The sequence below is a fragment of the Scardinius erythrophthalmus genome, assembly GCF_964197995.2.
Source record: "Scardinius erythrophthalmus genome assembly, chromosome: 22".
Lineage (NCBI taxonomy): Eukaryota > Metazoa > Chordata > Actinopteri > Cypriniformes > Leuciscidae > Scardinius > Scardinius erythrophthalmus.
Window position 1 is genome coordinate 199,544 of NC_138242.1, and position 13,970 is coordinate 213,513.

The window sequence follows — 13,970 nt, forward strand, 5'->3', positions numbered from 1 at the left end:
CTTGCTCTTTACAAATTTTGGCTAAAACTAAATGGCTGAAGAGTTGACTTTATTTTTTATGTAATGTCAACTTTTTATACATTTGATAATTCAATCAACCGTTTATCTGACCAAAAACAGAAGCAGCAAACTAATATAGGCTCTTATTCATGTGTGGTTACAGGTGCTTTCTGATGTCCAGTCAGTGTTATGTTTAGAACTGTATTTTATGTGGCTAACAGGTGGTAAAATGAACAGCGATATGAATCACATCAGCATATTACACAGCAAATAAACAAATAAATGAAGCGTTTACCTGATGGCGCTGCTGGATGAGTCTGGGTCACGGGCCGAAACAGTCCCAATGACAGAACCAACCCTCGCTGCCTCCGACACCACCATCTTACTGATGTGGGCTGAGAAGACCGGCGGCTCGTTTACATCTTCTACGGTGACCTTTACAGCCACCGAGTCACTGAAGGGCCCATAGCTCAGAAAATGAGGGTCAATATTCCGATTAGTCGCTTCAATCTTCAGAGAATAACTGCTCTTAGTTTCATAGTCCAAAGGCTGTGTGTGTGTGTGTGTGTGTGTGTGTGTGTGTGTGTGTGTGTGTGTGTGTGAGAGAGAGAGAGAGAGAGAGAGAGAGAGAGAGAGAGAGAGAGAGAGAGAGAGAGAGCGCATTTAAAGACAGAATGAAAGACATGGTAAAAAAGTACAGGGCAGGAGAAAAGCAAAAAACACAGCAAAATTTAAATCTTAATCAGTGTCTGATTTTGTCTTTTCATAAAAATAAAAAAAATCTAAAGAATGTAACATAAGGGAACGGGACCAGGACATGGCTATGGCGGGCATGAGCCGTGGAGCGTGGGCGTAGCTGGCCATCTTGGGACGAGACTCTGGCATGGCGGCGGCCATCTTGGGACGAGACTCTGGCGTGGCGGCGGCCATCTTAGGACGAGACTCTGGCGTGGCGGCGACCATCTTGGCGTGGCGGCGGCCATCTTAGGACGAGACTCTGCCATGGCGGCGGCCATCTTGGGACGAGACTCTGGCATGGCGGCGGCCATCTTAGGACGAGACTCTGGAACGGTGGCGGCCATCTTGGCCGAGGGCTCACGGGCTGGAGCCGATGTGTGTGCTACCCAAACACTCAAAATAGCCGTGGCGACTATGATGAGTGCTGTATCTTCCGGAGCTGACTCAGGCACTGCGGCCATCTTGTTTGAAGGCACAGGCTCGGCAGGCGTGACGTGAAGAAGCTCAGACTTGGTGTGTACTGTGGGGTTGCGGGGCTCCTCGTCCGCAAAACCCACAGAAAAAAATTGAGCCGCTAAACAAAAGGGCATAGTCTATGTATTGGGCAAGGGAAAAGTGAATTTCCCCCTCTGGCAAACAAGACCGGATAGGTTCATTGAGACCCACTCTAAAAATGTCCTTGAGGGCAATCTCATTGAAGTCATCTTGGTGGCAAAGTTCACAAAAGTCTGCCACATAATCCTCGATGGCCCGGTTGTATGGAGTTAATTATGTGCCATAATTGAAAAAACAAATCCATCATTTTGCAAACAAACTCGATCTACTTCGCAAAGGAAAACTCAATTCACAAACAAACAGAAAGCAATGTGCAAGTACAAAGGTCAGTTTGAGTGAAAATGCAGTGGAGTAACAAATATGCATTGTGTTTTACAAATATAAATAAATGAGCCAAGATAATACTTCACAAATAAATACAAACCATCCTACAAATTGCATGAAACCTTTGAACAAATACCAAATCTAGTGCATACAAATGCATATCTGTCTGTTATGATTGTGAGACACTTAGCTTTTTTATGAGATCTCTCGGCTCGATTTTCTCACAAATGCAGTTGAGCAACTTCCTCTTCTTAAACAGTAGATGGTGCTAAACTAGAGTATTAATTTAGCGCTTGTCTCCCAGAGAAGCACTGATTTGAAACTGGCCTTTGCCTACAGCTGAGAAAAATGACAGATGTCATGTAATTAACCTTTTTAAGGTTTTCTTTTGCAAAATGTTTATTATATATCTAGACAGAAATCCACAATAGCACTTAGTAGCACTTCACTCTCTCTAGGATAGGGGAATCTATAAGCTGAAAGCTCTACCATCATATGTTGCTTTTTGTAAATTTTTTCTACATTGGACGCATGCGAAATTACTAAATTAGTGATTATGTCTACACTGAACGAATCTATTTCTTTCGTTCCCCATAAATTAATGAGAACATTTCATTTAATTGAGAGGCGGGTTTCATTTGTCTGTCCAAAATAATCATTTGGGCACTGCATACGTTACAGGCAAGTTAAGAAACAATTGTATATTGTTTGTTTTGTTCATTAATTATTTTATTACATTAACAGTTAAGCTGACTGAATTCCAACTAAATAAATAAATAAGTGGGACCCTCCTTTCAATTAAATTAAATGTTCTCATTAATTTATGGAGAACAAAAGAAATAGACTTGTTCAGTAAATGTAACGTTTTTACAAAATTTTTAAAAAGCAACATATGATGGCAGAGCTTTCAGTTTATAGATTCCCCTATCCTAGAGAGAGTGAATTGCTAAGTGCTAATCCATCTAGATATGTAATAAAAATTTTGCAAAAGAAAACCTCAAAAAGGTTTATTATAGATAAATTAAGACAGAAACATACCCGTTCATCGGTCATTTCTCTCAGCTGTAGGCAAAGACAAGTTTCAAATCAGTGCTTCTCTGGGAGACTAGCGCTAAATTAATACTCTAGTTTAGCGCCATCTACTGTTTTAGAAGAGGAAGTTGCTCAACTGCATTTGTGAGAAAATCTGCCTGGACGCATTTGTGAGAAAATTGAGCCGAGAGATCTCATAAAAAGCCAAGTGTCACACAATCATAACAGACAGATATGCATTTGTATGCACTAGATTTGGTATTTCTTCAAAGGTTTCATGCAATTTGTAGGATGGTTTGTATTTATTTGTGAAGTATTATCTTGGCTCATTTATTTATATTTGTAAAACACAATACATATTTGTAACTCCACTGCATTTTCACTCAAACTGACCTTTGTACTTGCACATTGCTTTCTATTTGTTTGCGAGTCAAGTTTTCCTTTGCGAAGTAGATCGAGTTTGTTTGCAAAATGCTGGATTTGTTTGTTTAATTATGGCACATAATTCGCTCCATACAGTTGTCTTGACGAAGACAAAGGAGGGCAACTGCTGGGTTCATTGTGGGTCAAGTATTCTGTAACATAGTCCACTGGAGGCAAGTTTGTAGAGAACCCCAAGTGCAGTATATTTACAGACTGTGATCAAACATAATATTGTGGCGTGGCGTGGCGAAAACATAAACATGACAGGACCTTACCCACTGAGGTTACAGTGAAACAATACTTGCCAAGGACACATGGCAAACATGAGGGCTTAAATACACAAGGACTAATAAAAGGACAAGGGACACCTGTGAACAATGAAACAATGAACCAATGACAACATGACACATCAGACAATGGAACACATGGCAGGATCACATGACTATAACAGGGCATCACATGACAACAGGAAACATGAGACTTGACCAAAACAAGACGTGACAATAGTCCAGTGGTTCAGAAGCATAAAACAGTCCAGAAGAGGTTCAGTCTATATACCATTAATGCAATGTGTTATAATCCTGGGACTGAAGGCGATGTCCTGGGAAGGAGAGTGTCACCAGGACTGTATTCTTCAATCCGGCCTTGATGATCATTGACCTAACTGTATTCTAAGTCTCAGACCCCAATGTTTGGCCAAGCTGCTCCTTTAATTCATTTAAAGAGGTTACTTCACTTCCTCTCTCAAATGACAGATGGGCCATGTCTGAATATACACATTTCCCTTCTTATATAGTGGGTGAAACACAGTATGTCAAAACAGTAGTCTGTCTGAATTCACAGCACAGAAGGTATCCGTAATGTCAGAGCAAAAGCCACAGCGACCGAGGCCTTTGCCTGTCCTGTTCCCCTCTCTCTCTCCGGCCTCCTGTTCTTTCATGTCTCATCTACACTGTCCTATCGAATAAAGGCTTAACAATGGCAAAATATAACTTAAAAAAGGACCCAACAAGATTCTAAAGGAACACATTCATTGGACACTCGACTCTACCATAAGGCCACTGGAGTTGAGGAAGCCAGTGAAGAGGCGCACCTGATGCTGTAGGTCACTTGAAAATGACAACACAAGGAATGTAATGCATCCCGATTACATTTGATAATTGAACATACTTTTTAACAGTCGTGAAGTAAGTACTTATTCAATAGAAGTCAGAGAGTATGCGACAGATGCAGATGTCGACTCACAGTTCTTAAAGACAAACACACACATACTTGAGAGAAGTTGCAATGGACAAGGAAACATGTAAAATCTGTTAAAACTCAAATACACATAAAACACTTCTGCTGTGAAGCCCTCCTTCCCTTTACCTCTGTACAGATAAAACGTTGTCAAAATAATTCCAGTTCAGATGGCTATGCGGAAGCGCTAAATAATTCTGTATTATACATTTTTAAGGCCAGACAAGTATTTTTTTTAGGTCAATTTGTAAAGAAGGACAACACGCCTGTGCACATATATATATATTCAAATGCGCACACCTATGGACCTATGCGTTTTTGAAGTTTGCGCAGAGGTAACTTTTTTTTCTAAAAATTTTCAAGGCTTGCACCTTGGAACCTATTTCAAGGTTTGGGTTCCTGAGCACCAAACACTGTTGTTGTGTGAATGAGCGGCCGGAGCCCATTGAGGGTTTTCTGTTAGAATGGTGTCGTGTTAGCGGCCCCTAAGTTAATAACTAATGATCTTTACAACGGAAGTGTATCAATCAAAACTAACTTTAGCTTTAACTTTAACTTTATTCTAGCCAAAACAGTCTCTGTTTCTGTAATTTCCTATTATCACTGTTAAGCTGCTTTGAAACAATCTATATTGTTGAAAACACTATATAAATGAAGGTGACTTGACATATGTGGCAGTGCTACAAGTAAATTTACATTGCAAATTTATTACAGAAATTTAGTGAGGTACTATATTAATATATTTATATGAAAATATAGATATAGTATATATTAAACTCATCTTACACAATGTTTCTGCTTAAGGACATTTACCTTATTTCTAGGATGCTTCATTTTTATTTATTTTTTATTGGAAGGCAAGACAAAAATGCAATGGAAAACAAAAACAATGAAGAACAGAAAAAGTTGGTGAAACTGAGCAAAGCCCTTTGCCTCTAAATAAGATAGGATGCTGCCAGACACGGTCAGTAGTGGAAGAGCCTCTGGTCAGTGGAAATGTGTGAGTAAGTGTCTATAAGTCCAATGACACAAAAGTGCTCTGCCTGCAGGTGTGCATATGGACAGCTCTTCACAATATTACCCACATAGTAACAGTGTGTTCCTTGTCCCGCTCAACCCAAACCCCTATTGCAATAATGAGCTGAATAAAAATTACCGAGTTCATTTATGTATTAATTGCTGTGTCCGTAAATGGTGTGATACAGTGGTTCTCCGCCCTGGAGACAAAAAAAACTGAATTTACACAAACCATCCAGTTCAAATCTTTGCCTCAGTATATTCCTCCTCTCAGACATTTTGAAAGCAAATATGCTCATCCAAAATTTTGAACAGATTTAATTTAGACTTTTGTCTGAAATATAGAAATGGATCAATACACATAAAATATGCTCAATGGAAGCTCAAACATGCTCGCATGACACCGGAACTAATGCTGTTTTTTCTTGCACATCAAGGAAATACAGTTGAGCTTCAGTTTACCATATTTGATGCGACTCAGTTTGTGTGCGTTATGTGTTGGGTGTCTAGCCTGGGTTTCCCCATGCTGCCTTGAGCGCAGCGCGATTTTATTCACGCTGCTAGGCAGTCTGGATACCATGGACCAGATTTTCCCCTCAGCTAGGGAACCAATCACAGAACGGGGAGGGAGCAGCAAGACGATGACGACATCTATGCGACACACCGAAGCAGTTTGTTTATATCTATGGATCCAACATGACAGACGTAAAAATATATGCATATTTTTATTTTTAGGAACACATCTATAAAAATATGCCTGTATTTCAAGTTGATAAAATAATTTAAAATCCACATCAGTTTATTTGTGCCGACGCGCCACGACCTCCCAGGATCTATAACGTTACCTAGGCTACTTTCACTTTTAAAAAATCCTCATAACGGCACGCGCGATCTGCTTGCAGTCGTCGAGATGGATGCTGAGGAGTTGAAGAAAAGAATAGCTAGTGGAGATTGTAAAGTTGTCGACAATACGTCATCAAAAATCAAGTCCAGTGTGTGGGAGAAATTTGGAGTTATCTGAAGAAAATATTGTGAAAGGCTTTGCTGCATGCATTTTCGTGTTGGATAACCGCAGATGTGGAACTTCATCCCTGAGGAAGCACGCAGAAACTGTGGTAACAAAGCAGTTCTATCGAACGGTATTTTTCATATTTAACACTGCTAAGTACAGTATGTGTGGTGTGCAGGGCGTGTTTGAACCCAAAATGGTCAGATGTAGGCTAGACGAAATTGCGTGGCATATAGTGTTGTAGCCGCATCTGTTCGACTGGTAAAATGTGATAAGGCACTCAGTTTTGTGGTAACGTTAGCCATGTTCTTCATGTACCGGCCTTTTGACAGCTTCGGCTGAAGTTGTCCTTGTGTTAATTGTCGTGTAATAACTTCTGTATGACCTGACAATAAACATTTTTGTAAGTGTGTCTATAATGTGACAGTCTAAATTTTATTTCGGGGCGGGTCGGGTGTCGGTTCTATTTTAAGCGGGTCGGGTGCAGATTTTAATTAGTGCTGTGAGGGAAACGGGTCGGGTGCTGTTTAAGCACTGCGGGTACGGGCGGGTGCGGATTTACAAAATCGGACCCGTGCAGGACTCTGGTGTACACATAAATCTCTGACCCAAGGTCGTCTTCTTCGTTGAATATCTGTCCCTCTACATACGTCATCTGGTATAATTGAAACGATTGGCTATGAGCTACGTACAGGCGCATTTGATAGACATTTGTAGCGCCCAATAAACGGCTCTGGGCATTCGTAAACCACGCCTCAAATACGAGAAAATGAACATGTAGTTCCCAGACCACGTCTCAAAGAGAAAGTGGTCTGACGTTAGCCAGGCTATTGGGTGTCAGTAAAATTGGAAAAGAGCCAGAATCCACTTTGACAGTCTTGAACACAAAGTGTTGTGGGATGCGGATCTCCTGCAAGATGGTCCTTACAATCTGGAACATACAGACAAGGCCTTGAAGTAGGCGCAGAAGGTCCTTAACAATCTAGAGCAACCTGGTTGCAAATGTGTCTGTAATGTTTTCTGCCTCACTGGGCCAGAGACACAGAACTTGGTCAAGGGTACTGTATTCCTTTTCTAAAGAAGAGATTGCCATTTGGCACATCTATATGATGTGCAATGATTGGCTGCTGGCATCAGAGGTGTGGCCCACCCTTCTTTCCCCCGTGAAACTAATTCGCATAATCTAAAGCACACACAGAGTCTTTATCTATCTATGCCTTAATCACTTCCCAAACCACCAAATCTCCAAAACACATTTGGCAATGTTTTAAATGCATGGAGTCAAGCATGATGGAAATAGACAGAACTATTAGGAATGCATTTATGTTAACAGCTGAATTTGTGTAAACCGTTGAAATACAAATAGTTGATATTAAGACTACTTATTTCTCGGAATAAGCATTAAGTGGATGTGTTGTAGGCTTTAGTCCATTTTGTGTAAGAAGGTGTGTGGAGATTTGTCCTTCTTTATTCCAGTCACTGCTGTTGCGTGGCACGTAAATGATCTCGCTTCATCTTCATCAGTTGTCCTCGCAGCCTTGTTTGACGGCGCTGGACATTTGTTTGAGTTAGCCCACCAAGATCCAATCGAAATGCTGTCAACACCATTATACTGGCTCCTAGATTGCTCTAGAACAGGGGTGTCCAATGGACTTCCCTGCAGATTTCAGTGCCAACCTGCTCCAACACACCTGGTTGTGCTTTTCAAGTAATCCTGAACACTTTGGTCAGCTTCAGGTGAGTTTGTTGAGGGCTGGAGCTGAACTCTGCAGGATGGTAGTTCAGCCAAATTTCATTTTCAAAAAATTTCTAAAGACACATCTTTTTCGTCAGCACCTGACCAATTAATACGAGCACTTACATTTTCTGTTCTATTCTATACTATTCTATTTTTTTTTTTTTTTTATTAAAAACAAAAACAAAACCTTGCTATGTGTACTGTGCTAGACTAACTGAGACTTGTTACAGCACTTGCATACTGTTTTCCTCTTGTTGGTCTGATTGCTTCTATTGCTCTCCTCATTTGTATGTCGCTTGGGATAAAAGCGTCTTCTAAATTATTCAATGTAAATGTAAGTTTTTATTTTTTTCTCCAGACCCAGAAGTGAGGAACCCTGCATACCACCATAATCAGTTGACTACAGATATATTAACAAAGAACAACAATCTAATGTATTGTTCTCATTCTTTCCCTATGAAGGCCAGTGTGATCTCACCCTCTGCAGAAAGATGACTCCCTCCTGAGTCTCCTCGTCTGTGGTGATGTTGAACACACCGGGTGCATCTCCATCTATTATGCGGTAGTCCATCTCCGCATTGAAGCCGATATCAGCATCTGCGGCTTTCAGTTTTGCCACCACTGATGAGACCGGCAGAGATTCCAGCGCTGAGAACTGATACGACTCTAGAGGCAGAGAGATGTTTAACACTCTAAACTCATTCAAACCTGTTATGGACCTGCCTATGTCCAGGTCATAATCAAAGGAAAGGAATTAGAAATGTGATTTTGTTTGATGAAAATTAAGCATTTTGTATATTTTGATGACAATTAAGCACATTTTCCTGCAATCCACTTAACTATATTTTTAGCCTAATGATATGTATCTGTCACAGGAAGTTGTAGGAAGGCAGACGAAGATGAAGAATAAAGTTCCAATATGAAGTTTAATGAGGGTAATACAAATAACACTCAGACAGGCAGGGCAACACACACTAAATGTAGCGTAGATCGAACAGACACTGAGTGAACAAGAGGAACTTAAATGCACATGGTGATTAACTAAAAGATGAACAGTTGTGATGATAGAGTTAGTGTCCATAGCAACAGATGAATGGTGGGAAAATCAAACAAAGGAACATGTGACTAGAGAAAACAAACTAAAAGTCCATCGAAACTAAACAAACTGAACATATGTGACAATATCATTGTAATATTTGTAGTAATACAATATTAGTAATAATGTAATACAACAAAATTACTGTTGTTGCATAGTTATTTATTGTCCTGGTTTGTATTTATTGTTTGATTATAAAAAAAAAAATTAAAAAAAAAAAATTCAGAAATAAATATTTTCAATGATTTGGAGTGATAGTGAAGCATACAACAAAACTATAGTATTACTACATGCAAACTCCTGCAACACGATAATATAGATACAGAAATGAGAATTTAGGAATAAAATGAGAAACATTTTAATCCCAATAGGCATGATTTTCTTCTTCCAAAATATGATTTCTTTTTTCTTTCTTTTTGTTTTAGGGTGAAATGTGTGTCTGTTTTCATGAGCCTGACCCAAAATTAAAATTAAGAAGGCTAAAAAACAACAACATATAGGGACAAAAATGCCCACCATCCAATAGCTCAAAAAAAAAAAAAAAAAAAAGGTAACAAAAATAAATAAATAAATCCCCTACAAAGATCCTCCTAATAAACGAAAATTATGTACCTTTGCCAGTTACAGGCGCACAAGGTAAACTCTTAAAGGGGTCATATAATGGTACATGCACTTTTACAAGTTGATTGCACTGAAATGTCTGTTGGCAGTGCCTGTACACAACCATCCTATCATGATAAAAATCCATCCAGCGGTTTTGTTTTAATCTCCTTATATGTTTGACCGTCTCTGAAATCAAGCTGTTCGATATTGTGACGTCATAATATCCAACGCCCCTCCCGCGATTGCTGAGTGACAGCCGTGTTTCAACACAAGACCCGCCCTGAGCGAGCTGTGACAGCCGTCAGTAGTCCGCCATTGTTGTTATGCTGGAGTAGAATGGCGTCTAAGCGATTGTGGTGTTCTGTTCTTAGATGTAATAAGGAACACAGCAGTCATTTGGATGTTCCTAAATCCGAACCGTTGAAGACGCAGTGGCTGAGTTTTATTTTTGAAGCGATATGCCCAAAGGATTGACGCGGGGATTCCCTCATGGGGATTCCCCACGATCGTCCATGCTTTCATGTTTGCGCGAATCATTTCACACCAGACAGCTTTACAAACGAGAAAAAACGGATCGGTACCAACGTGTTCCTGCTGAACCTCCAGAAAATGTGAGTGTAATGTTTTATTAACCTTTATATTAGTATTTATATTAATCTTTGCGAAATTTGCAAACCATGCTGAATGCATCTAAGGTTTACACTCAGGGTACATTATGGCATGTTTTCTATGTACGACATTCTCAATATAATTCATAATCCCACGTTTATAATGAACAACACGTGGTTATTGTGTTAGAAACGGTGTACGCACAGAACAGAGGGGCGGGGTGAGCAAAGCTCATTATCATTTAAAGACACATGCACTTAACCTGTTAAGCTTCACCAGTGCGTCGGCGCACTGAAGCGTTTTTTTTTTTATTTAGTTAAAAATTACTATCAGATTTAATGTTATACATTGACAAACTATACAACATTAAAAAGATACAAGACTCAAGTTTCAGTATTTGACCACTATTGTATTCTGAAAAACTTATAGTGACAGTTATGTCTTAATTTGTGTCAGGAGTTATGAAATGAAAAAATGAGTCGATACCTTTAATATGAATTATGACCGTCAGCCGCTTTCATTCATAAAAAAACTCCTGTGCTGTCGTCATGACAGCGATACACAAAACAACGTCCCTCAGGCCTTTAGCTCAAAAATGTGCAGATTTAGAGAAATATTGATATATTTTCATAAGTTTTCATCAGATTTCTATAGACAGGAATAATATTTATTGAATTTATGCCCAAATGCGTCGATGTAATCATTATGAGCACTGGACGCTGTGATGTATTGTGTTTTCAATCCATACCAACAGCCTGAGGGCGCTACATTCACAATAATAGTCCATTTATGTAACATGAAGAAGAACCATGATCATGTGACAATCCAGGAAGTCTCGAACACACACACAGCTATCAGAGATCGTTGTTACATGCAGAAAAAAGACTTTCTGAAGACAATAAACATGATTGAAATGATATTTGGTTTACCTGTGTTCTTCAAATAATGTCAGGTATTTCCATAATAATAGATTATATTTATAATGTATTGCTAATCGATATAGACTTTATCATTGTGCAGAATAATAAAAAATATATATTTTATGTCTGATTTTTTAATCTGAAGCGAAATTATATCACAGAAGATTATTTAAAACACTCTACTTGCGTTATAAATTAAGTTTGAAGCACAAAAATGGTTTTAATCTCATAAATTGTCGTGTATTGGTGGTGTGCTAAGCTAACATGCTAGCTAGCTCTAGGTGCACCTGCCGCATGTTGCAGTTATCCTTTTATAATTTTTTTCTAAATATACTTACTAAAATGTTTCATTATTCAAGCAGGGCATTTGATCCAGTTTTTAAATGTTAAGTAAGAACTTTGATAAAAGAAATTAGGGATTGAAACCCTATGAATAGCCAGTCGTTAGTAACTATAATGCAGACAAAAGAAATGCATATTTCGAGCCATAACCAGGCTGGAGAGGTGTTAATGTGTGCAGGGGGAGACTGAGACTGAATGGGGCTCGTTTGCACCACAAAACAATAGAGACAATATACTGGATAGATGGTTAGAAGATGGCAATAAACATCAGAAGCATCTTTAACGTCAAATCAAAATAAAGTCAACTGACATGGTCTTGAAAAACGTAACTAAATACAGAGTTTTGGACTTATTATCTTCAGATTTTAAACATAAAATGTTTAGACATGTGGCTTTAGCTATAGTGCATTTCTAGATTGCTCCAGTGCCAACTTCAATTTTATTTTCATGAGGATGTTTCATAAAAATTAATTTCTAATAACTTTACAAAACTTTGAAGCTATTTATAACAATTTTTTTTCATTATGACAATAATTAATTCTACATTTACAATAAACTGCCAGGTGTCAGCTTTCAAATGAGATCATACTTGCTTTTAGTGCAAAGGGTTCATGAACTGTATCTGTTTAAGTTTGGGTATGTCATTTCTGGGGATTTTTCAAAAGTGGCGTTGCAGCTTAACAGGTTAAACGGCGTGCTGAAAACAGAGCTGTTTTTGACCAGGTAAAATTAGTGTTTTCTTACAATACTAATGAGAATTTTTAATTAAAGTATATTACAAACTTTTAATTTAGACTCTAAAGAATCATATTAGCTTGTACAAAAATGGCATTATATGACCCCTTTAATGTAATTTAAAAAGGGATCCCAAGTCTTGTAAAAGGATGTAAGTGAACCAGAGAGTGAATATCTTAACTTTTCAAGTCCAATACAGTGAAAAATGTCCTGTATCCACCCGTCATGTTTTGGAGGGGAAGCATGCCTCCACTTAAGAAGGATGGCCCTTCTGGCCAAAATTGTAGTAAAAGCAATGACTGTACGATCTCGGGCAACCAAATCAGGCATAGGAGAAACCCCAAATAGGGCTATAATTGGGTCAGGGCCAATATTAGTGTTGATAGCTTTTTTAAGCATCTGAAATACATTAGACCAAAAGGTCACCAGCTGCGGACAAGTCCAAAACATGTGCAGATGGTCGGCAGGAGAGAGTTTACAACGGTTGCAGGCAGCACTCTTGTCTGGAAAGATTTTTGCCAATTTGGCATTGGTTAAGTGCACTCGGAATAGTATTTTACATTGAATTAAGCCATGCCTCGCACATATGGAAGAGGTATGTACCTGGTTCAAGATGTTATGCCATAGGTCCTCTGTAATAGTAACACAGAGGTCTTGCTCCCAGGTATCTTTAAGAGTGGCACTAGTGTCAGAATTAAAAGAATTTATTAAGTTATAAATGACTGAGATTAAATGTCTGTGGTTAGCATTTAAAGCAAGAAAGTGATCAATTTTTGTTTCAGGGGGACGATTGGGAAAGTAGGCGAACTGCTTCTGTACGAAGTGTCTGATTTGAAAGAACCAGAATAAGTGATGACTGGGTAGGTTATACTTTTTAGATAAGGAAGAGAAAGAGACAAATACTCCCTCATCATAGAGGTCACTAATCTTGAGAAGGCCATTAGATGACCAGAGACGAAATGCAGGGTCTGAACTAGACGGGGGGAAAAGTAGTTATTGAGGATGGGCATATAAGTGGAGCCTCTATGTAAACCGTAATGTTTCCTAAATTGGACCCACATTTTAAGAGAGCTAGTGACTACTGGATTATCTGAAACTTTGTTTACAACTAAGGGAAGCTGAGAACAGACAACCGAATAGAGAGTGCTTCTCATTGATGACGTTTCTGTATGCACCCAAGGAGGGCTGTCAGAGTAGATATCTTTGTTCCAAAAAAAGAAACTTGTTGATGTTACAGGCCCAGTAATACTGCTGAAAGTTGGAAAGTGCAAGGCCTCCTTTAGCTTTAGGAAGTTGGAGAGTTGATTTCTTAAGGCGAGCGGGTTTATTCCCCCATATAAATGACTGCAAAAGACTGTCAAAGCCAGTAAAGAACGATTTCCTAATACAAAAAGGTAAGTGTTGAAAGAGGTACATAAATTTGAGTAGAATAACCATTTTGACCAATTTAATTCGACTTACAAGGGATAAAGGTAGAGAGGCCCACCTACACATATCTAGTTTTGACTTGGTATATAAATCATTCAATGGCCTAGGACCTCAATACATTGCAGATATGCTCACTGAATATAAACCCAACAGATCACTCAG

The 13,970-nt window shown here is 38.9% G+C and overlaps 1 protein-coding gene across 1 annotated transcript in view; it reads right to left on the bottom strand.

Moving 5' to 3' along the window:
- LOC308682403 (cadherin-7) overlaps nt 1-13,970 on the bottom strand; it is a gene marked incomplete at both ends in the record, with an annotated part of 118,667 nt that overhangs the window by 50,034 nt on the left and 54,663 nt on the right. Inside the window, 2 exons of the mRNA XM_081352113.1 lie at nt 296-549; nt 8,554-8,741. Of these exons, the coding sequence (XP_081208239.1) occupies nt 296-549; nt 8,554-8,741 (442 nt within the window). The remainder of the gene's footprint in view (nt 1-295; nt 550-8,553; nt 8,742-13,970) is intronic.